Source organism: Lygodium microphyllum, chromosome 17 (genome assembly GCF_053477565.2).
Source record: "Lygodium microphyllum isolate KBCC chromosome 17, Lygodium_microphyllum_v1.1.10, whole genome shotgun sequence".
Lineage (NCBI taxonomy): Eukaryota > Viridiplantae > Streptophyta > Polypodiopsida > Schizaeales > Lygodiaceae > Lygodium > Lygodium microphyllum.
In genome coordinates, this window is record NC_141151.1 from 12,165,930 (window position 1) to 12,191,041 (window position 25,112).

A 25,112-nucleotide genomic window follows, 5' to 3' on the forward strand; every position below is an offset into this window, starting at 1 on the left:
TTTTGTGGAGGTATGGTCGGCATTTGGACCAATAAACACTGGTAGATGATTTGTTAAGCACCATTGATTTAGTTAATTGACTTGCAAATTTGACAAGAGTTTCTATTTAGCTCTAGTGGTTCTTGTGCTTCAATATGTCATGGGAGCACATATAATGTAGCTTGCATGGGAAACTTCCAAATAGTTTACAATTGCACATGCCAAGCAAGCTCACTAATCTTTAGGGTTGATGTAGCTAAGCATGTAGCACTCATGGCTACCAAACATCATAAGGTGGAATATTGACATCCAAGCACTCATCAACTAACATATGTCTACTTTCTCTCAAAGTCCATAAGCTCATAATTGTATGTAGGCAAGTAGAATGTCCAACTTGTTACAACTTCAAAAGTCTAGAAGGGTGTCAATGATGGACCTAACCTTAGCCACTTTTACAAAACCATTGCTAAATAGGATTGATTATTGTTAACATAGGAGTTTCATGCAACTCATGTTAGGTGAAGGATCCTTTTTAATGAAACCACCATTATAGTAGCCTTGTGAGAGAGTCTTGACCACCTACACATAAAACAAAGATTTAAGTGTTTGCTAATGGCCTTTGAACGTAGACTCTAAACTTGTTGTTGACCTAAAATTACCATTCTTTGACATGCTTGTCAAGCCACTACTTGTGGTGGATCATGTCAATTATCATCACATGGGCAGCTAAGAAATGAGTCTCATTTAATCATTTAAATTCTAATATGCTTTCGACTCATCATTTTTGTGCATCTATCACATGACAATATCTATTCAATGCACTTGTGTGAAGGGTGTCTAGTTAGCCACATGGTCTTGTAGCTAGTTCCATAAGCCCATAAGGTTCTTTTCAAACTTGTGCTCAAAATCTAAGCTAGATATCTCCACTATCTTATTATCCTAGTTTAAGTGAGAGGTTGATTATTGCACAATAGCTTGAGGGTATCATGTATTGAAATATGATTGGTCTTAGAAGCTTTTGATCTAATTTCTAATGCTTTTTAATCATCATTTATTGGTAAATGAGCCTTTGGACCACCACCTTACAACTTTTATGGTCCAATATCTTGTAGATTTTTCCCATGATTAATATAATCACTCACAAAGATATTCAATTATGCTATCGTCTTGATTAGCTATACTACCACCTCATATAATCACTTACAAAGATCTTCAATCATGCTATTATCATTTACTAAGTAGCTTGCATATGTGTCTTGTCTATATGGTAATATGTTGCTTTGAATGTCTACTGACCTTCGACAACATATTGGGAAGTTCTGGGCCAATTGATGGAGGCAACCTTTGTATTGACAGGTCATTGCTTTATTGATTAAGCATCTAAACCCCGATAATGGAAATTGATTTTTTCTTTAGACACATTAGATCGAGAAGGATTAGTAAGTTGCTAATTGCAACTAGAGATATATTAGGATTGGTGATATTGCCTAAAACAAACAAAACTATTAGTGGCCACAAAAATTCCAATGCACTCACTTGAGTTACACATGAAGATTTGATTGTTTTATAGTTTTGATATGAGCTAATCTCAAAGAGTACATCATCATGGCCAACAATTGGCCTCATCCTCAACCTACTCTCTTGCCCATGATTCCCAAAGATGTCAAAAAATGATATTTAAGAGTCAATGTATTATATGGCTTGGCAAAAATGAGCTTAGGAGTCAATGTATTATATGAATTGCATCTAAGATCCTGAATAAGGTTCCACAAAGAGATTACATAATTATAGAGTATAATCTAAATATACAAATTTTGAAGCAAAACATGTTTAAATTGCTCTACTATTTGTAAATGACTTTTTGGGGGTACTTGTAACTTCACCTTGTCGACTCTATTGTGTTAATTTATTTTTCCCAAAAAATAAAGGAGCTTTCATGATCATTGATTAATTGAATACCATTGTTCTTTGTACTTCCTAGGCTCTTACCATCTTCTCAATTACGTTGTTATGAGAATTGAATCACTCCAACATATCATCATGATCATACATAATATTCCAAACGATCATCATTTGCATCATAAAGCTATCATAAGTGTACCTCTAACAATAAAGAGGAAGCATCATGACTATATGCACATAGAATGGTATCATAAGTGTATCTCCAACAAAGAAGCAGCAATAGGACTATGCACATACATATAATCACATATACATGAGACGTTGTACATTACTATCATAGCAATTCTCTACTCTTGTTGTTGCTCCTTTGTGGAGATACACTTTGACTACATGTATGGCTTAAACCTTACTTTATGTGGATCTTTTTCATGTCCCATGTACTCATTCTGGACCATCCAATAATCTTAATATATGGTGCACAATACTTTTGTTTTGACTTATGCAATATGATCTTTAAAGTTGTCTTTCAACACTCATGAAACGTTTTTTAACTCAAAATTATGAACATTTCCTAATTCTACCTATTTTTAATGTCTTGTTCCCTCTCCACTCCCAAAATCAAGCCTCCCCATTCCAATGTCATTTCCAATTCCCGTTACATGTTCCCCATTCCTCATTCTTGGTAGCTGTGGATCATTATGGCCAATATTGCTAAATCTATGGCAAGTGTATCCCATTCCTATTGGAATCGTCTTTAGAGAGAGAACTGCTGTGTAGATAGAGATCTTCGTTCCACTCCAATTGTGCCGACTTTATGGTTTGCTTTTATTGTGCTAGTAGCATTGCAACTTCTTGAGTAGTTTTTCGAGTGCACAAGAAAGAATGCGAGAGAAAGCACCATTCCAATATTCCAATCCTTAAATATCCTTATTATCATATGGGAGCATCAATGTTATGGTAATCTTTTATTGTACATATGTATCATCGCATTAACTTGTAGAATTAAGCATACATCGTTACGACATTTGCCTTGCAGCAATGAGCTGCTACATAATTACGTACACTTGTTTCATCATCAAATCAATTACATAATGTGCAGTTGAAACATTGTTATGACGTTTGCCTTGCGATTATGTACACTTGTTTCATCATCAAATTACATATTGTACAGTTGATTGTGATGTTGGCCTTGCAACAATGAGTTGCATGATTATGTACACTTGTTCCATCAAACATATTAGATCATGTACAATTGAGCATAACATTATCGCGGCATTTGCCTTGCAACTATCAGTTGAGCATAACATTATCGCGACATTTGCCTCGCAACTATCAGTTGCATGATTTCATTAGTGCCTTCCAAAACTGTATGCACTCGCAAATCACGCAGGTACCTTTCCACCTAAAAGTTAAGCACTCAAAGCAAATAAGATTAGCAAGATAACCAAAATCTCTCACATATTCCTAAATACCAATATCGCGTTAGAAAGTGCATGAACATGCAACCATAAGCTTACTATTCAAATAGATCAGTCATACTCATCCTCGAGAAGTCTATTTTTATCAGGCATTGATGGATAAGACTAGGTTAACATATTATGATTAGAAAACAAGAAGCACTTTGATTTCTGGTAGACAGATAATCCTGCTACTAGGTAAGCCTCCTCCATTTTTTAATGTTCATTGTTCAATCTTTAATTTTTAGTATACTAGAATGTAAACAAGGTTTAACCTAGCAATTGATAAAAGTATCAGTGACATTGTGCATCATATCCACTTCAGGACTAGGAAGATTTCATGTGTGCAGGATGTTTCAGAGAATATTAAAGATTTAAAATTTGAATGACATACCGGGTAGTCATTGAGATATCCATAGCCACCATGAAGTTGGAATGCATCATTGCAAACACTATAGCAAGTTTCGGTGGCAAACCTTCGACAGAGCAACATTTTATAACAAACTGCTTTGAAGCTCTGAATCAGAGGAATTGTGATACATGAACATGGAAATTACCTTTTTGTCATGGCAATGGTGGCCGTGGCTCCAGAGGCACTTGTATCAAATGCTGAAGCCGCATGTGCCACCATCAGCCGAGAAGCCTGGATTCTTGTGGCCATGTCTGCTAGCTTAAATTGGGTATTCTGAAAATCAATGATGTGCTTGCCAAACTGCCAGAAATGAGGAATTCAGAGTTAACCAAATCATGCATATGCAATAAAACTAGAGGGCTTTATTGTCATTACTGTACTTGCCTGTTTTCGCCCTTTAACGTACTCTTCTGTAACATCAAGGCAGAATTGGGCACCACCCACACTACCAACAATTCACAAAAACCTTATCAGGCCCGATACACTCTGTTTTCAAAACAATAGAGAAGTGTAATAACCTGCATGACGCAATATTTATCCGGCCCCCATCAAGCCCTGATAGTGCTATTTTGAAACCTTGACCTTCTCCTCCAATCATATTTGTACAAGGAACCTTTACATCATCTAATGAGACCTACATTGCAACAAATAATGACATAGCTAAGTTTTTTTTTCCCCTTTGAAATTATAAACATGCATAATGCAGGTGGATATACAAAACACCACTCCAACATATCAGAACTTACTGATGTTGTTGGTTGAGACCTCCAGCCAAGCTTATGTTCTGGCCGGCCAAACGATAAACCAGGAATACTCTAAAAACAGAGACGTGACCAAACACAAAAGACCATACTTGAATTTAGAGATGGATCCAACTGAGATTTTGAAAAGAAACAGCATAGGATGAATTGGTGAAATAACCGAACTGGGTTAGATGATTATATATAGAGAAAGATATAGGAGAAAGCCCTTTACAACTAGTAGATATAGAATCATGTAGGAACACAAACTGACTTTTTCCAACAGGAAACAGGAAATCCCTTTAGGGCCATCAGCGCCAGTTCGAGCCATCACAAGATAGATGTCACTAACACCACCACCACTGATAAAAGCCTGAAATATAGCATCAAACTCAGTCACGTGTCAGTCTTATAGCAGGGTTCAACTTATCTACTATCTAGCTGAATGAATATAAATTTCAACTCACAAGCTAGGTGAATACACTGAAGAAATTCTACGATATAGAATAAAACTCAGTCAGATATCATCAAGCAGAATTCAACCTATCATTGTAGAGATGAATGCATAAATTTTCAACTGACAAACCAGGCGAATGCACTGCAGAAATTCTGCATTATTCTTCTTGAGAATGTCCAATGCTCACAGTCAATGCTGACCCTACCGAGCACTTTCAAGCTCAGGTGCTTTGTGTTGTTTTAGTTGGAAGAGAGCAAGATTTTTGAAAGTGTTTTTCAAGTGATAGTGACTCCTCAGGGAGTAAAACTTTTCAGTGACAGCTACCGTTTTGAAGAATCAAGATCTATCAAGTTGAAGTCGCATCCGCAAAGAACACACACATCCAAACATGTTGCAAAGAGTTACCATGATTACACTTAAGACATGAAAAGCAGCTGTATTTCAACAAACTAGTAGTAGTAGCTTTTTCCCAATTCTTTATTGTTCACATTAGCTTCTCAAGAAAAAATAAACAGTCAACAAAGTTAAAATGCACCAAAGATTTTACTATACATCAACTGAACATCGCTGCAGATAAGATTTTGAAGAGGGAGTCTATCGTGTTTAAAGCTTGGCAAAGTTAAGAATCCATCACATTAAGAAATAATAGTCATGACTCTTCCTTTCCAGAAAAGTCCTGATTTTATGAGCATTAACTCATAGAAATGCTTCAACAATATGCAACAGACTCTGTGCTAATTCAAACTAACAGCAGCCAGGAGAGTGTCATTGCCATCTGCATGCTTACCTTGCTTCCATTCAGCACATAATCAGTGCTTCCATGTTTCTGCCGTGCTGAAGTCTGAAATAATTTCACACTTTGTCAGTAAAATATAAGAACTGTAGGCAATAGAATAAACTTTTTTTTGCAAAAGCACCTGCAGAGAAGCTGCATCACTCCCACTCCCAGGTTCAGTCAAACAATATGATGAAAGGAGTTCCTATAAAAGCTCAAAGTCAGAGGTGATTCAAGATAAGACACAACTTTATGAGAGAATGGCATGAACTGGGGAACCTTACCATTGCCGTGAGCCTCGGTAGCCACTGCCTCCGCTGACGGTCTGTTCCAAATCTGCAATAAATTTGAAACCTTTGAGCAGAACAAAATGTATTCATCTAATAGTTGTAAGAACTTAAACGCTTCAGGTAAGCAGGACAGTCTTATGGGGGCCTCTTTTTCTTTGGCATGGACAGAGCGGAAAATGCCTGACTATGTTTTTGGACTTTTTCCCCCTCATCACAGTCGCAACTAAGATCAATTTTTTTATCAAAATAGTTTTTTTGAAATATGTTAGGATCTGTAAAAACCATAAAGTCATGATCAGGCTAATGATATGGCAGCTTCATTCCAAGTACAGAAGCCATGACAGCTTGACACACTGGCAAATCAGCTAGCTAAAGTATGGAGGGCTGGAAACATGTCTCTTTATTGGCCTGCCTGCCCTGATCAGTATCAGAGATTATCCTGAGATATTCAAATCTTCCAAACACAGTAAGCTTAAAAGTAGATATGTTCTAACCTATCAATGATAGAGCAGCACATATTGTGTATCGTCAAATAAGCAGTGGTACTGACATCACCATATGCCAGGGCTTCAAATATGACAGCTCCATCTGCTCTGCTCAGTCTGCAGAAACATTCAAAGTTTCAACAAGTTCATGTCATAATATTTACTTCCTGTTGAAAAAGACGCCATTCAGAACAAAAAAGGTACCTACTGTGAGATGACACCTAGAATGTATTGTCCCTTCCAAACGGAAGGATCAACCTTGAATAACAAGCCTAACAACAGAGTCTTCTTATCCTACATCCTTGGTATATACAGAGTATCCAAAATTAAACATAGGTACAACAAACGCACCCATTTACAACTGGTCTGAGGTCTTCTAGACCTTTAGAAAAGGTCATGCACACATTCTCTTGTTGTAAAATTATTCTGTTCCAAAGAGACCAAAAAACTTTATTCAGGAAAGAAGCATAATCAGTCACATGCCTGTCATATCTGCAAACTATCCAGAAGTTTCTGGAAAATCGCTTCCAAGTACAAACCACATACTTGTTGAGGAAATTTCTGGTCTTCAAATCATGTTTGCATGTTGCAGAAACCAAGGTGTATTCTGAGAGAATGGAACCTAATGAAATGGCTTGACACTTTTCTTTGCAATGTTCAGGCTTGCTGATCATTTAAAACAACAAGAAGCAATTGGAGAGCAAAGGAGATTCCAAAATCTCAGTGTATTCCATCCAAATTGCAATACAAGATAACGAAATACTGCAAAGGGCACCAATTTTGGGGCCAACAACTATCCATTGTCCAAGATTAAGATGTAACAGTTGCATTTTCAGTTTATGTGAATTTTATTATTGTAGTCTATAATTAGTGTAAATCACGTCATTATTGAAAGGAAGGCTAGTTTCACTACACAATAATCTATAGCCATTTGTACATACAAGATATATGCAAAATATTCCTACCCTGGATGAAATCATACTAATGGGGATGCACAATGGCAAGGAGATGCTCATGAAGGCGATTAGCCAACACCTTCGAAAATATCTTGTACATAGTACCAATCAAGAAAATTAGTCCCCCCAATGTTTGAGCATCAAAGGGGACGGAACTTTGGGGATCAACTTGATAGCCCCTTATTTTTGACATGCAAGCATGATTCTAGTAGCCCAAACTTCACATGGCTTTCAAAGGCTTCACCAAGCAAGTAGCATAAGTCCCGAAAAATTCATTTGTGAGACCATCCCAACCACGGCTTTTATCTCTGGGCAAGTGTAATAAGACATCCATAACCTCCACACAAATATCAGCCTCCATAGTCCAAAAGAACATGAATGTCAAGAGAAACATGATCCCTAATCAAGGCATAAAAAACTGAACGAGCATGCGCAATCTAATCAGAAGGTAGACACCTTGAACCAAGAAGATCCAAAAAAATTATCTATTCAAATGAATAATGGACTAGGGTCTCTGTAACCATCTAACCATCAGCATTCTATAGTCTCACCATGTTCTTCCAAGCAAAGGATACATGCAAAATTCAAATCATAAAAGAATTTGCGGGATTGACAAGAGTTATCTTGTGGTCCCTTTGTCAAGGCTTTCAACTTGTCTGGCTAATAACAGCACATCTAAAAGTGCTTAACAAGATCAGCTAAGCATATAGACAATGGAGCAAGGAAAGCATCATGCAAAGACTCAAGCAAAAAGGGACGAACCAAGGAAAACAATTCATCAACAGCATGCATGCGCTGCCTGCAAAGCGAAGTATGGTGAATCCCATATTGCCTGCCAACCCTTTGCACATTTCAAATTGACTATTCAAAGGAGGCACTACCTACACCTGGAAAGTCAAGCGAAAACCTATCAAATTTTTGTCTTATGTAACCATTGAAAATTGCATCACTCAAAAAGGAGAAACTAAGACACAAAGGAAGCCTGCCCAAAAACTGTGCAAAGGGGGCTAATGGGCTGTCTAAGGATGTCAAACTACACAGGAAATTGATCAAATAGAGCATATTTTTGTGATACCCTCAGCTCCAGCATCTCTAGTAAGAAAGCATCATCCTACATGACATACATACAATCCAAGCAACTCCATATCATAGTATGCTGATCTGAATGAGAACCGTCCCAAAACTAATGGACAGAGCAAAGACCAAAGAACTTGTTTCCCAATTGCCAATGCAAAAGCATCCCAAGCACGACCTTCCGATGCATCCATTTTACTAACTGCTCAAAGGTAGACTGCGAAGGAGCAACACACATATTGAAGTTGCCCATTAGCAAGCCCGGTCTACCAAGGGACAAGATTGCTTTCAATGGATCCCATAAATCGCATCAATGTCAGGCATCATTAGGTGCATAGAATCCAACCAGCCATAAAGCTTCACCTTCAAACATAATTACAATCATGAAAAAAAGGGTCAAACACATCATTTAGATGAGAACCGGCTGAAATCCTTCATGAACAACCATGAGCACACTAGAGTAATGCATTATAGTGCCCCGAGCATAAAATAATTTAAACCCATGGCATTCAACAATTCTACTTGCTTTGATATCTCAAACAAGGTAGTTTGCTCTTGGGAGAGCAAAAATGGCATAGCTATCGTTTGAAATTTCACTCCCAACTCCAACAATTTGACCTTGCATCTGAGCATTGGCGCACCTAGTTGACCACTACGCAACTCATGATTCTACCCCATCTATCAACCTCAACCATGAGCTCCAAGAGTTCAAAATCATTAAGAGAGATTATTTGAATGTCAAGTTGGTTAAGTATCGGTGATCAATCGTCGCTGAATTCCCCACAATTGACTTACCCAACTCAGCCAACAATCAAGCCACTTTGTTCATGAACAAATTGCCCCAAAAAGATTTCAATTTTATCCAACAAGTTATCTCATAGTCCTAGTTACCTACCTTTTATGAGTTTGAATGTCAACTTTTGTGTTTCGCAAGGTTGTTTGATCAAATATTTAGAGGGGGCCTTGAGTTCCCAGAAGGTGAAGCAAGGAGGTGGAAAAAACAACACTAATAGTGAATCAGGTAGTGAGGAGCAAAGTAACTCCCCTTTAGGACTGAAATCAAGTTAGAAAAACCTTCCCAAAAGGAATTGATACTATCAAAATTGCCAAAAGGCCGGTCATTTTGACAAGGAGTGTCTTAAAGGCCAAGGACAATCTGTCCAAGACTTGAACCTCTTTCATACCTAGGAACTTGAGCACATCAGGCGACGATACTTCTGCTCCACATCCACAGTTGAGAGTGGGTCATCCTCCACACCAGCAAGGGAGACCCCACTGTGCACATGGTTTCTGGACCAGCTTTGCAAGTTGTCTTCTTTACAGCCAAGGCGTTACCTGATTGGTCCGCCAACACTACTACTTGGGACTTTGGCCCTCAAGCACTCCTTGTCGTCCTTGAGAATAGATTGGATGGTATCCTCTAATCTTTGTGAGTTGCCATCTATTTAGGATAAAGGCCAATGGTCAATGGCTGAGTAGGCACCCCTTGTACAAGTACACATTGTACAATTATATGTAAGTAAAGATAACAATTATATTGCACTCCATAGCTTCTACCTTGCATCCCACCATTGATTTCCTCTAAACTGATATCAAACATGTGTTTGTGAAACTCGTGCTTGGAGCAAGGAGTGCAAGGAGTAAATCTTCAATCATGAAGATCGAGGATTTGAGCTTCTCTTGCGACTTTCATGCTTGCTGTCCACATCTTGAAAGAGGTACTATTCTCATGTTCAAGCTCTACATCTAAGTCAAACAGGTGTTACAGCTTGAGGCACCATTGAGGCTTGATTCAACGGCTTCCATAGCCCGATGTGGTTGCATTTTGGCAGCCCCAAGGTCTTACGGGCACTTGATTAGCACCAATATGATCAGCAAAGCAGAGAACATATTTGATTTATATGTATTACAAGCCATGTTGCAAAGAAGGTAGACCAAATTTGTCATTCTTAGAAATCAAGTTTATAAAGTAGGCATGAAAAACAAGAACCAACTGAAATGGTTCAATCATACTTCAAATCAGATTCCAAAGCGGCCTACGATAATGACCTAGGATATTCATCCTTTGAATCCTACCCATCTGTTCCATGTGAGAAAGCGCTTCTCTCCAACTACAACCAATTTTGTGGCAAAAAGGGCATGTAGGTACAAACCTTGAAAATGTCACAAAATCCAAAGCTCAACAGGAATGGTCCAGTTTCAAAAAGCAGCCAATGTATTGATCCAAAGCTGCTGTCCACCATCAGCAAATTTCTCTTAGACAGCTCTCTTGCGAACCAAAACATCAATTCAACATACAATTGGCACCTTCCTTATGTTTCCACAAAACCTCCATTGCATAGACAAGAACATCAATTTCCAGCCTTAGTCCACATGATCAAAGTTAAGTTGGGTCATCTCTATAGGCTATGAGCATCTCATACAATAAGGTAAGGCAATTTGGCACTTAGGCATTTTTTGTGTAAGCACTACAATCAAATAAATCTAAAGAGACAAACTTTGTTTTAAGGCAATTTGTTTTCTTATGTTTTGCCAAAGAATTCGGTTCCAGCCCTTTATTAAATTTGTCTGCCAAAGAGAATTAGCATGCAACACGATATTGGGGAATATGGGAATTTTCCATAAGTTTGGAACACATGGTCAAATATTCAAATATGTCATAACTTGAACACTATAACTCCATATCGAGCACTCTATAGCTCAATAGATTCCATTTTTCAAGCACTTTGCAATGATAGGTCACATCATATGGTTTTGAGAAACTTATGGGCATGTTATCCGTGTGCCACTTTTTTAGTATTCAAAAAATGGGAATTGGGAGATTCCCTAACTCACTAATATTGTGTTACGCTGCACAACTCGTGAATGTGATTAAATATGCTTGCGTATTTAGGTGGAATTCCATGCAAATGAAAGTGCACGAGTAGGTCAGTTACTTTCTGAAATCCATAAGTATATCCATTCAATTGAGTTGAGGGATAGGCTCATAAGACTGCAATAAAGCTTTGATCTTTGTTCCTATGTGTTTGTAAGCATTCCAAGCTTTATCATTGTTGGGCACATGGAAATGAAAGGACCTCTCCATCATCATCAATATCTCTAAAGCCCAGTTTAGACATATTATAAACCTTCACATGCTCTTGAACTGCTAGTGTTTATCAAAGACCACATTTCAGTGTATACTTCTCAAACACATGGAGTTTCCCTCTAAAGATGGTCTACCAGACCATAGAACATGACACCAAACTTTCTTCCAATCCTATATCAAACGAGTTGAATAATGACAGCTTGGAATTTTTCCTTTATTGACCAAGGATCAATATTCCTTTTGCTCAACTGCAGGTAAAATTGAACATATGCCATGACAGGAACTGTATTCTACTTGCCTATGGTGACTGAAAATCTCATCCTACTGTATCATTTAAACTATCCAAAGTAATCTTGTCAATTGCTGCTGCTGACAGGGGGAGGGAGGCCAAGTGGTTGGCAGGGTATGCTGGTAGGGGGACAGAGGCAGAGTAACTGGCAGTGGAAGAGAGGCGGGATGGGAAGGCTCAGGTGTGTCTACAGAGAGAGGGAGGTGGAGCTGGCCAGTCAGGAGAGGATGGCATGAGTGCAGAAGGCAAGGGAGAAGAGGACAGAAAGCAAGCCATGGGCATGAGGTTTGGAACGGTGATAGTGTGACAAGGGGAGTTGATACTGAGCCCTACAACATCCTTTGCACTAATGCAGAATAGTATGATTTTTGCCTCATCAAAATCACACTATTCTGCATCAACCAGTTGGCAGTGAGTTGTCAAAAATACAGAATAATCCAGAACCACTGTCAGTTCTTAAGCATCTAGAAATAAGTTTCTTGCTGGATTACTTACATAAAAAGGACGATACAATGTATGTAATGAATTCTCTTTTAAAAGAAGGTTAGTAAGTTTAAGATAAGTAGACCACATTCAATATGATGACTGAGGAGCATACTTTGAACCACCAAATTCGTGCGAGCAATATAAGCCCCCAAAGCCTAAATTTGCAGATTTCCTCAAGATATCTACTGGAAAATGTCCATTTCTATCCCAATCTGCTGCATGGGGTGCCAGCTCTTGCCTAGCAAAGTCCTATACACACATTTGTGAAAGGGTCAGTCAATATATCTGATAAAACCATACATTGTAGTTTGTTGGACAAACAAGAAATGTGTGCAAGGTGAGAAAATTTTTTGACAAGAACATCCCTATGAATTGCAACTAAAAATTACTCAAATGAATCTTGTAAGCACCCAAAAACACTTCCAGCAAAATTTATTAGCCCATGCACTAATAAGCAGCACAGAGAGAAGACTAAATGCAGACATTTAGGTCCTATGCATGAAGTAGCACTTCAGGTATCACAACTTGGATAACACCAAATTTTTAACCATTAGTGATGTTTTTAAGATCAAAATTGCATACATATTGTTCCCCGGCAGCAGGCCATCCTGCATAGCATGTTATTGGCACCTGCCACTAGTCAGCCTAATTGAATGCACCAATTGAGCTTGGGGCTTTAATCAACACCTGAATAGTGTAAAGAGTCACTGCCCTAATGATCAAGTTCTATGGATTTATTCTGTTATGATGAATAAACTGCCCTGCTGTTTGCAGCAACTAGCAGTTGGAACCAACAGCCATGCTTGTACTTCTTTTCTATCCTTAAATGTAGGTGTGCCTGGGCTAGAGGCCTTTATGCACTTTAAACTCAGATTTACTTACTGAGGAGCAGATTAGGCTCTCTTTTTCATTTTGCATGCCTCTTCCCAACATTAAAGAGATGCTAAAATGCTGAGAATGAATATGGAACATCACTTGGACCAGCTTCACACGCTGGAATAAGAACTTCTAGAAAGGCCAAACAATTCTGATGTCATTTCTCGACATGCCTGTGTTGATAGCCTCTATCGTAGTACCAAACCATAGATGAACAGGAGAAACTTGTTTCTATAAATAGTGTAACATCCCTATGGGCCTAGTGTTAGGACTCAGGTCAATGTAACCAAGAGCAGTAGGAGATGACCAGCTGGCAAAATTGGCTCTCTTCTCTTGACAAGGCTGGAACAAAAGGACTTTATGTAGCAACAACCCCCTATGGCAATAGAATAAACTTTGTTCACGTGAATACTCTTATGTCCCTATTGGCGTAGGGTTAGGACCTGGGATCAAGACATCTGAAGGACAACAAGACGTGAGTCAAGGCTTCTACTGAATCAGTCTAAAATCCTCTGTCAGCTGGAGTCTTCTAGACATGATATTCTAGCTTCTCAGTCATAACAAGAGCACAGGGATTGTACCCATCATGTATGCCTATATGTGGTCTTTTAACACCTACAACTGGGAATGTGTGAGGATTGCATGAACCTTTTATTCTTTATAGGTGCTTTTTCTGGGCAGCATCTCATGAGAAATGGTTGTCTCAACATGGCTGGCTAGGACAGTGAACCGTAAAGTTTCCTTTGTGGAAAACCTCAAGCGTGCAAAGTATTCCATCAGCAGTCAACTACTTTTAAGCGAGGCAAAGTTAGCGTACCTATTTTTAAGGATATTCACAAGCACATATCTTGATGTCCAACACCCAACTTTCGCCTCGGATCGCAAGTACACGTAATGGCTGCAAGATGGATGTTGAGCAAGTAAAACCAAAGGCCTTGATTTCAAATAGATTATCATACATTTTGTCCTAATTTAACTCCAAAAATAGCCCCAAAAAGAATTATTTAGAGAAACGGCTATTTCACTCGGCGATAGGGAAAAAACCCAAAATCTCCTATAAAAAGGGCATGTTGTGGGCATTCTTCATCTCACTCAATCTCTGATCTTTTTTCCTCCCTTTTCATCATCATATGCACCATCTTTCTTCTCTACCAGCTGTTGCCTTCACTCATCCAGGCTGCCACCCCTGCTGCTGGCTCTCTGGAGGACTGTTGTGTGTCACAGCCAGCTGCATTTCGTCTCCTGGAAGCTGGGGCCCCTGCTTGACAGCCACTCCACTTCATGACAAGCTGTATTTTGATCAGCTACAGCTCCAGGCTGCTGCGTTGTCAGTCCAGCCACCTCTTCTTCACCCAAAGGCTGTTGCAAGGCAATACATTGCTGCATTTTTGTGGCTCCAGCCCCAACACTACTGCATTTCAACATCCAACCTGGTTCCCTGCTGTCTTAAGTCCTCTGCATCAGATTTCCTCATCAGCAATGGTGGATTATTGCACTTGGTATCCATCCCTCAACCTGCTCCCATGAGAAAAGACTGGCTGTTGGACAGCCTCTACTCCCTGAGATCCCCCATTGTATCTCATTCATTCTCTAAGTTTCTAAGTTTTGTAATTGGTAATTGTTGCACATGTCCATGTTTTCTCTCTGCAAAACCTACCATTTCCTCACAATGGCATCCTTTGAGAATGCATATGTGCACAAGTGCTTGTTGTGTCAACCTCATGAAGCTGAATGGCACAAATAGGTTGGGGTCTTATGTTATGAGGACGTGTATTTTCGAAAACCTCACTTAATATGTGGATTAATTTTTAATCACATGGTAAGTAAATGTTCCACATGTGAGGTGGTGTAACTAGGGTTAGAGTAAATTTACGAGCTCGCGACCCGAGTAAATCACAGGATGTCAAAGGCAAAAGTTGCTATAAGTTATGCTACACAAGTACTTGGTGGTATCTAGTGCCAATTGTTGGCCTAGGTTATTCATTTGGCATAAGTGTCAGTTGGTGACACTAGAGAAGTGACATTTAATGGTACCTAATGCTAATCTGATAGTCAAGATAGCGCAGAGATACTTAGGAATGGAGGTTGCCTAGGCAAATTAATTATTAGCCAATCAGATTATTTTTCAAGGCACCGAAATAATTATTAGACTGATTTTCACTCTTTAAAGACTAAAAATTAATATTTAACTATGGATAATGCTGAAAAAACCATTTAGGAAGGTTAGCACTTGTCAAAAATGCCCATGAAAAACTGAAAAACGTTTTTATAGACTGGAGAGGCATTTTTACTGCATTCAGTCTACAAGAGAGAGGAAGGAGATGCTACTAGTTTGATCTACAAGTCATTGGAGGACCTTTTAAGGCAGCAAAGGGCAAGAGAAGACCAATCTATAGTCGGAGACAATATCTACAGGCTGTTGAGACAGAGCGGCAGTAGTAAATGACTGATTTTCTTCAATTCTTCGCAAAGAAAGACTGAATTTTCTCTCTACTTAGCATTCTCTCTCACCTACCAGCCTTTCTATAGCCTTGCTCCGAAGATTACAGCATTAAGATCACTAGAATTTGAGAAATTTCAGATTTCTTTGCTATAAACCCTAATCTGCACCAACAAAAGACTTGGATTCTACAGGGCTGAAGGTGTTTTTCAATCAAATTCAAGTGGAGGGACCAGCAAATCAATGAATTTGGGGCATTGTCCATCTCCATCAAACCGGATGAAGACCAATTGACTGCCCGAATTAAGGGACAAATCAGATTGAAGACTTGCTAGTCATTTTGGACAACAAGGGGAGCTGGAATATCGAAAGGAATTGGGAAAATCCTAATTGCATCTCAACAGTGAATTACAGCAAGCATGTCTTCACATGGTGATATGGGATCAAGTGGAAAGAATGCATCACTCCTTGGTCAATCGCGTGGTGAAGAGGAAAATGCAATGACCAACATTGGACATGGTTCTCAGCGTGGACAGCAAGCTGAAAATGTGGGAAATGACCCAAATGTTAGCACTTCAATGAATAAAGAGGTTAATGACCAGCAAGGGGCTAAAGAATTCGATGATAGCTTCGAGGATCGAATGCCTAGAGCAACAAATCTTTTTGTAGAATTGGCAAAGGATCCCCATTTTTCTCAATTCGTGAATGCCCCAAGGAATGACAGCAAAGGCCAAGAGAAGAAGACACCTTCTACAGCTTTGAGACAACCGCAAGAACTGAAGGAAATGCCTAAGGCTTCTTTGGAAGAGCCCAAAATACTTAATGAGCACAAACAGTTGGTACTCGTGGGGCAGCAAATGCAAATGCATGGCCAACTTGGTAGTGCCAATCCATGTACGAGCACCCTTTTTGCAACAGCCTATTTATGATAACTTAACTCCCATAGGTCCACTAAAGGACTATGATGAAGGTGGGAAAAGTGTGAAGTTTGAGCCTTTGAGTGGTGCACAAGATAGGCTGAAAGAACTTGTTTTTATTCAGCAGTTTGATGCAGTCTACTTTAGAGGCAACTTCTCAGAGGCATCTAAGATACAAAGGGCAACCACATTTTGAAAGGAAACGCATTGTAGAGGTGGTCTACACTTCTTATTCAAGGGAACTCACCTACCACTTGGGTCCAGTTCAAGCAAATGTTTGCTTCAAATTGGTTGACAAGTACCTTTGAAGTAGACATTATGACAATTTGGAATCGGTTGAATTTCAAAGATTGTAAGAACTTGAATCAGTATAATAAGAAGTTTTGGGATGCATTGCTGCTTGATACTTCTTATCGCACAGTACCCCTCTATGAGCAAGTGGAGAAGTATATTCGTGGTTTGTAAAAGGGTATTCAGGATTTTTGCATTAAGTCCATTGTTTCCAACATGTCTCAACTTATAGAAACTGCTATTACAGCCAACACATTGCTGCATGAAAAGAATGCACGATTCCAAGACAATGATGCCAAGTCACATGTCAACGAGAGGCCAAGGCTGAGGAAAATAATAAATCTGAAAATAAAGCTGAAAATTAGGGCAGTTGATTGTCATAGGCAGGCTTTGCACTTTACAGAGAACGATTATGTATTGTTGTGTTTTAAAAAGCCACGACTGGAAAAAATGAAGGGCAAAGAGCGATTGTATCCAAAGCTGTCTATGGGATACTATGGGCCATTTCAAGAGTTGGAGAGGATTACTAATGCGTGCTATAGGCTGAAATTGCCTCCACACTGGCGAATACACAATGCCTTTCATGTGAGCTTGCTTAGGCCTTTTCATAGTAATGTGCCAAAGGATGTATCTGCTGAAATTCAGCCAGAGGTTAAAGAGCTTGATGAAATACTGGTACTAGAGCAAACTTTGACACACAAAGAGCGGAAGATCAAGGGTAAGGTTTCCAAAAGGCACTTGGTGAAGTTTCACAATTATTCACCAATGGATGCCAAATGGATAGAGGAGGATGACTTGGTAGACTATCCTCAGTTGTTGCAGTTTTACCTTGATGCTTTCCAGTTAGAGTTGGGCTTAATCAGGTTCAACAGAGCAGGGGCCCAGAGTATTACTTGATGCTCGTGAGAAAGCTAGCACCTCCGCTCCACAGTGATGGACAGCTCTAGATGTAGTGGATCTCAAATGTATTCAACATACATTTAGGGTACTATAGTTGATAGTATGTTTGCCCCAAGATCACTATTCAGTGTACTGGTCACTATGTTTGGTATGCATATGGATATGGTTTTCACTGCAACTCTAAAGTTGTACATTTGCATTGATTAATGATCAGTGGGGACTGATTAACAAATGCTGATTTTCAGTGTATGTTCATTAATATTCAGTGGTATTCAGTTGGGTTTGTGAAAAGCAACATATGTTATGATGCCATTGATGTTTTAGCCATGGTTTATGCTATGCTATGGTTTGGTTTTGCCGAATGAGTTAAGCTCATGAGAAATAGACATATCACATGATAATCTCGCAATGTTTTTGAGATTCTTTGAGTCTTATGTTATGTTATGTTGGCTGGTAATTTTTAGCATGTGTTGGGCATATGGAATGGTTGATCAACAATGCGCAATGTTGTGTTAATTATGATACCTTGTGAAAATTCCAATCCATTATTTTGCTTTTAATGCATATGGCAGTGCAATTGATGACGATTGCAAGGATTTTAAGGGGAAGAACTATCATGAGGACATATATTTTTAAAGACTTCACTTAACATGTAGATTGATTTTTAATCACATGGTTAAATAAATGTTTCACATGTGAGGTATAGCTGGGGTTAGAGTAAATTTACGAGCCTGAGACCCAAGAAAATCATGGCATGTCAAAGGCAAAAGTTGCTATAAGTTATGCTACATATGTACTTGGTGATATCTAGTGCCAATTATTAGCCTAGGTCATTCATTTGGCCGCCATAAGTGCTAGTTGGTGACACTAGAAAAGTGGCGTTTAATGGTACCTAATGCCACTCTGATGGTCAAAGATGGCGTAGAGACACTCGAGAATGGAAATTGTCTAAGCAATTTAATTATTGGCTAGTCGGATTATTTTTCTGGGCACCGAAATAATTATTAGATTAATTTTTCATATTTAAAGACTAAAATATCATATTTAACTATAGATAATGCTGAAAAAACCATTTAGGAAGGTTGACACTTGTCGAAAATGCCCATTCAAGACTGAAAAACGTCTTTAGAGGCTAGAGAGAGGCATTTTTAGTGCATTCAACCTGCAAGAGAGAGAGAGAAGATGCTGCTAGTTTGATCTGCAAGGCTTCTAAGGTAGCGAGGGGCAAGAGAAGACCAATCTATAACAGGAGACAGCATCTACAGGCTGTTGAGAGAGAGGAGCAGCAATAAATGATTGATTTTCTTAGTTCTTCACGAAGAAAGTCTGAATTTTCTCTCTCCTTGGCATTCCCTCTCATCTCCCGATCTTTCAACAGCCTTGCTCCGAAGATTACAGCATTAAGATCACCACAGGCTGAGAAATTCTAGATTTCTCTACTATAAACCCTAATTTGTAGCAAAAATTAGGGTTTAGCAATAGTCTCGAGAAGCATGCCAGAAATTGGAAGCTCCAAGACTTGGATTTAACAGGGCAGAAGCTGTTTTCAGTCAAATTCAAGTGGAGGGACCAGCAAATCAATGAATTTGGGGCATTCTCCATCTCTATCAAAGCGGATGAAGATCAATTGATTGCCCAAATCAAGGGGCAAATCAGATTGAAGACTTGCTAGTCATTTTGGACAACAAGGGAAGCTAGAATAACGAAAGGGATTGGGAAAATCCCATTGTACATCAACTTCTTCTTCAATTAACTAAAAGGGATGCTACTTTTGGGGCCAACAAGGTGTACATTGTCCAAGATTATGAGTTAATTTGCATTTCTCAATTCTATAATAAATGTTGCTACTGTGACTAAGTTGTAATCAAGGAATTACCACCTATCCACGAAAGGGAGGCTGGTTTCATCTTACATCCTCTATAAATTCAATGGCTTCATATAGTGATGGATTTCAATGGGATTGCCACCAATGGCCTGTTTTATGTTTGCTAGAAAAATTGTGCAAAGCCACAAATTGGCATGTTTTTTTGTCAAGAGGCTTGGCAATTTAAAATAATTGTGACAATTTTTCATTGCTATCGTTATATAATTTTCTGGATGAAATTGTCAATGACCGTCTTTCTTAGTTCACTAGCTATTTTTACCAAATGGGCATCCATATTTGGAGCCCCATTTCTCTCTCTCATCCTCAGAGTAATTCAAGATCAATAGATAGACCAAAATTCATAATCACACCCTTGGAAAATATGTGTTGAGCATAGGTTTCCCATAATCAATCTTATTACAAATGTTACATTACCCAATTCAGATTCGGTTTGCTTATAATAATATTAAGCTATTGGCTTTGGATCCCACCCATTCTTACTAATGTAGGGTTATGAGCTTTGAGCACCATCACTATTATCCTTAGAGCTCTCCAATGGTTTGTGGATATACCAAAAGGTATTGGGTGGGGCTATGACTTGATTGCACCCACATGTGTCATACACTCTTTTCACAAAGTATCTTTCCACTTGGATTTTACCTCTCAAATATCCGAATTCATCAATGTTTCCAAGTAACCTATTTGACAGAATGCTTTGGGCACATGGAACAAATCTAAGCAATTCCATTGAATTCTTTAGTCCTATATTGTTGGTGGTCAATTAGAAGAACTTCTTGAAAGAAGAGGTTACGTGGGAGCTAGTATGGACATAATGGATGGATGCCTACTACATTGGCTACTAGGGGTCACTAGGTGTGAATGCAGTCACAACACTTTAGGGTTACTCAAAGAGTTTAGTGTGAATGCATTCATAATACTTGAGGGTTTGACCAATACTTTCTAAAATAGGACTCAAGACTCAATTGTGCTAACATCTTTCATGTGATGGCTCTTGCACTCTAGACCCTAGGTGGCTCCATCCACACACTGGGATGGTGCGGGCTGATGGCATGGTATATCAGCCCTTACAATGGGAGCTTGGCCTAACATGTTAGTTTCAAGGCTTGGGGGTGAGCCCATTTGGCCCTATAGCTGGGAATAATCTCAATGTCCATCCTCTATCTTTATTTTCATGCTTGTATGGCTTGTCTCATGTCATATGTGCAAGTTGGAGACCTATCTAGGAATTACAATATGACCCCTAAATCTCTCCTAGTCTCTTGGTATACAAGCAAAGGAAGTCCTTGGGAGGTTGTCATGAGGACTACAATTCCTTGGTGCAAGCATGGCAGGCCCCTGGAAGGCTGTCATGAAGACAACAGTTCGTCAGTTGGATCAGGGACAGAAAAAGGTCAAGGCTCTTTAGACACAAGGAGAGGAGTTGTGAGTGCAACAGAGCTTGAATTATGTCCCTCTCATCAAACGCCACACTTCTTTGGATCATGATCATGTTTGCTCAAGGATTGAACAAATGATAGGCATTGACCTCCAAAGAGTCTTATAAAGATCAAAAGCCTCAATCTAGGTGAGAGCTGTGCCCACTTATCACCTGGTGTGTACGTGTATTCACAGCAACCAAAGATGCTGATGTGAAAAGAGCAGGCTTGATGCCATAAAAATCCTCAAATGGGGTCTTGTGAGGGACCACTGCCGTTGGGGCTCTGGTTCAAAAGGTACATTGCAGTGTCAACAACTTCTGACCAACGGTGCCCAAGTAGTTCAACTGTGAACAACATGGAGCAAGTCATATTCATGACCAATGCTTCTTGCTTGACCACTCCATTCTACAAGGGAGATTTTGTTGAGGTCAGTTGGTGGACAACACCATGCTGTTGCAAGAACTCAATAAACTACTGGGAAACAAATTCACCACCATTACTAGATCAAGCTATCCCAATCTGAGCACCCAATTGATTTGTGACACCCATATGATTTGTGAGAAGCCTAACCCACATAGCAAAAACAGCAAAAGCCTCCAACTTCAGCTCTAGAAAATATACCCACGTATAATGAGAAAAATCAATCAGAAAATAACACAACGAACCATTTAAGGACAGTGTGGCTAGTCAGCCATAAAGTTCAAGGTGAATGAACCTAGGATGCCATTGTAGGATGTTAGGCTAGCTGAAACTGGCCTTAGTGTAACAAAGGGCAGTGAACTTTAACTTGCAAGCACCTAATCTTGAAAATTGAAATTCAACAATAGAAAAACAAATCAAATTTTGGAGCTACAATACTCCTACATTTGGACACAGAAAAAGAGTGGCCCCAAAGCCTGGTGCCCCTTGTTGCATTTCTTTATTGTTACTAACATGCCTATACAATCCTTACTGCTCAGGAAGCCCCCTCACTGGTTTTCCAAACTAAGCCCACAGTGTGCCAATCTAGTAGAACTACTTGCAGATCTGCAGTGATGAATTACCTATCTCCAACTACTCTCACCAGCCAAGGCCAAGATATGAGATCTAAGCAGAAAGACTATGATTCCACGGAACCTGAGCTATTAAAAGAATAAGTCCATTTTATTTCTAGTGATCTAGCACAAGAAAAAGGCATTGATTCCCAACCATCTCATCGCATGAAACCTGGCCTAACATTTTGAAAAGTCCATGCCTGAAGGAACTGGGTTAAGCTCCCGTAATTTCAACATCAGATTCTAACCAATCCGTGCAGGAGTTCAATTTACGTCAGTTAACCTTAAACGCAGGAATCCATTTTTAATTTCGCCCTAGCCCATTAAACCCAAGCCTGATTCTAGCTCAGCTTTGCTTGAGCTTAAGCATATTTTAGTTCAATCCTTAAATTCAATCCCATCAATGTTCCAATTATGTCGATACCATTCCAAATCCATACATAGAAGATTAACGGTTATCTCTACAAAAAGTCTCAAGACGGTAAGCTTGCCCTAGTAATGATGGAGGACGCCTGACACCAATGCTCAGTCAAATTCAGTGAGAACTTGAGGAGTCTTTCTTGGATAAGTAAGTAATCACATGAAAAGCCAAAAATTCACTACTAAGACTCTGTAGTCGAGGCGATAGGGAGCCGATTCTAAATCATTGCTCTTAATCTCGTCACCAAAGGCTAACCATGGAAAGCTAGTTCCATCTTCGGTATTTTCAAAAGAGATATAATCGAGACCATCTCTATGGCTACCTACGGTTCTAGCCATTGCTTTTTCAATATTCTGTAATTCCGAGAGAGAGAGAGAGAGAGCTGACCGAGGCGAGCTGTCTGAAGTGTAATTGATCAGGAGACAAACGATAGGCATCCCAGTCAAGGGTGGAGAGAGCTCTTCGACCGGCTGTGCTGGCAAGCAAGAGCTTCTTCGAACTGCAGCGGATCATGATGAGGATGATGAGGACGCCTCTCTTTCTGCATTAGAATTTGGCGTTGGTTGGCGTATATGAGAGACTTAGAGAGTTTCACACGGCTGTCCGACACTTGAAAAATATTTGTGACAGAGTCTAATACCGATGTCCGACGTTTAAAGAATACTTTTTATCTCTAGAGCAGACCATTTTGCTTTTAGAATGGAGAATGGCCAAAACTCTGCTATCTGTATCTATACTCTTAATGTATACTCTTTGTACTATTTATCAGTGTTCAAGAAAAGTAGAGTTCGTTTCATCCTTAAACCTGTTCATTTTAAGAGAAAACTTGTTCGATCCAATGTGATGAGGAAGTGCTTACTTGTGAAAAATACAAGTGAAAAGGATTTGGATCGGTTCACCTTTATCATAGATGAAGAATATCTTTCTCATGATTAAAGTAGAAGGATAAAATCCTTCTTAATATATATTGAAAAGGACTTTAAATAATATATAAAAAATTTAATTTTAAATTTCAAGTTTAATGTCCAAGAGTCACCTGACTCCTAACAACTATCAAGTTCCAACAAATTGGAGAGAAAGAGAGAAAGTGTGTATGTGTGTGAAGTTTGAACTCTCGTTTTATCATGTAAGACTCAAGTTGCAACTCAAGTTTGAGACTTGAGTTTAGCCTTAACTTGCTACCTCAACTTTCAAGGCTCACAAGCCCATGGTTCACCTTGATTTCAACATGCTGCTTTCTTTGAAGTTTAGGCCCACCTTTCTAATTTGTGCAACCTGCACAACCACGCCTTTCTGATTTATGCGGCCAATTATATTCTACGCCCTCGCCCCCCCCCCCCAAACTGGAGTTGGCCTAAGACATAGAATGATGAATCAATTTATCTGAAGACTGACACCAATGCTAATCGAGTTTGTTGCGCCATTGTCCACACCTGGCAGAGTATTCTTGCGCCATGGCCCACACCTATTTCTTGTTGCCTTGCAAGATGCAGTGCTGAGCACCAACGGCCACACCTATTGCACTGGCGAGCGATTGGTAGTACAACCTCATCTTGGGCAGTGGGTGAAATCTCTTGGCTTGCGGCCCTACTGCATGGCACTTCTGGAGCGGCGAACCTAGGCTAGTAGGCAAATGTTTAGAGAGAGAGAGAGAGAGAGAGAGAGAGAGAGAGAGAGAGAGAGAGAGTGTGTGTGTGTGTGTGTGTGTGTGTGTGTGTGTGTGTGTGTGTATGTGTGTGTGTGGATCGATGATACTATGATAGGGAATTGAGATTAATAATCCAACACGAGAGAGAGAGAGAGAGAGAGAGAGAGAGAGAGAGTGTGTGTGTGTGTGTGTGTGTGTGTGTGTGTGTGTGTTCATTTGGTATCACTTTGAGACCTCAAGCCTCAAGGAACTTGAAGGCTACATTGCTGCAACACGAATCTACAACGCAACTTGCAAGGCTCAAGCACACAATTACACAAGGATAAGACGAAGATCAGTCTCCCAAGTACATACATACATGCCTCTCTCTCTCTCTCTCTCTCTCTCTCTCTCTCTCTCTCTCTCTCTCTCTCTCTTGCACAGATCGGATGCCGTAAGCGCGCATAGTGAGCGTTAGAAGGTCCCCAAGAACAAAAGAACTCTACTTTTTGCACAAAACTCAATGTAGAAAGCATGCACAACATGAACAAGAGACCAATTGGGTGCAATCTCCCCCCATGCCTTATGTGAATGCTCCACAAAGCATGTATTTTATGTATTAATCATCTTCAAGCTCAAATAATAGCCCAAATTACAAAATAGTACGCTTTTGGCTTTTGAGTTTGCTTTAGTGCCAAATAGAAATAAAGCTAATGGGCGGGCGCCCAAGAAGTCAGGCATACCCAATACAATGTCCAAATACAAATATCTAAATCGTGCGCCCATACGCATACAAAAATAATAATACATGCTATCCTCCAATGCTTTCCACCGCCATTGCTGCTATCTCTACACATCAACTGAAGCATTCACAATTGTTAGTAAAATAATACAATTAAACCGACAAAAGTGA

The 25,112-nt window shown here is 39.4% G+C and overlaps 1 protein-coding gene across 4 annotated transcripts; it reads right to left on the minus strand.

Annotated features, from left to right (window-relative positions):
- Positions 1-2,858: 2,858 nt before the first annotated feature.
- Positions 2,859-23,226, minus strand: LOC148021574 (uncharacterized). Of its 4 annotated transcripts, XM_087696635.1 has the most exons (15): positions 22,960-23,099; positions 14,084-14,164; positions 12,503-12,639; positions 6,849-6,923; positions 6,507-6,614; positions 6,007-6,058; positions 5,865-5,927; positions 5,735-5,788; positions 4,765-4,863; positions 4,497-4,565; positions 4,269-4,384; positions 4,135-4,195; positions 3,896-4,050; positions 3,733-3,814; positions 2,862-3,283 (listed from the first exon to the last, which is right to left on the minus strand). In XM_087696635.1, the coding sequence occupies exons 4-15, from the start codon at positions 6,893-6,895 to the stop codon at positions 3,188-3,190; spliced, it is 1,002 nt and encodes a 333-aa protein (XP_087552761.1). In that variant the 5' UTR covers positions 6,896-6,923; positions 12,503-12,639; positions 14,084-14,164; positions 22,960-23,099; the 3' UTR covers positions 2,862-3,187. The 4 variants fall into 4 exon arrangements, with proteins under 4 accessions (XP_087552760.1, XP_087552761.1, XP_087552758.1 ...); XM_087696632.1 differs by lacking the exon at positions 14,084-14,164 and having other exon boundaries at positions 22,960-23,226; XM_087696634.1 differs by lacking the exons at positions 12,503-12,639; positions 14,084-14,164; positions 22,960-23,099 and adding an exon at positions 7,044-7,186 and having other exon boundaries at positions 2,859-3,283.
- Positions 23,227-25,112: the final 1,886 nt, after the last annotated feature.

Bases quoted from the DNA above. Each gene is read 5' to 3' on its own strand.
- LOC148021574 (XM_087696632.1), bottom strand. From the start codon at position 23,085: ATGATCCGCTGCAGTTCGAAGAAGCTCTTGCTTGCCAGCACAGCCGGT. The intron at 6,924-12,502 runs GTATGCTCCTCA...TCTTTGGAACAG, and splicing joins CACGAATTTGGTGGTTCAAA to AATAATTTTACAACAAGAGA. The intron at 5,789-5,864 runs GTGCTTTTGCAA...AAATTATTTCAG, and splicing joins GTGATGCAGCTTCTCTGCAG to ACTTCAGCACGGCAGAAACA.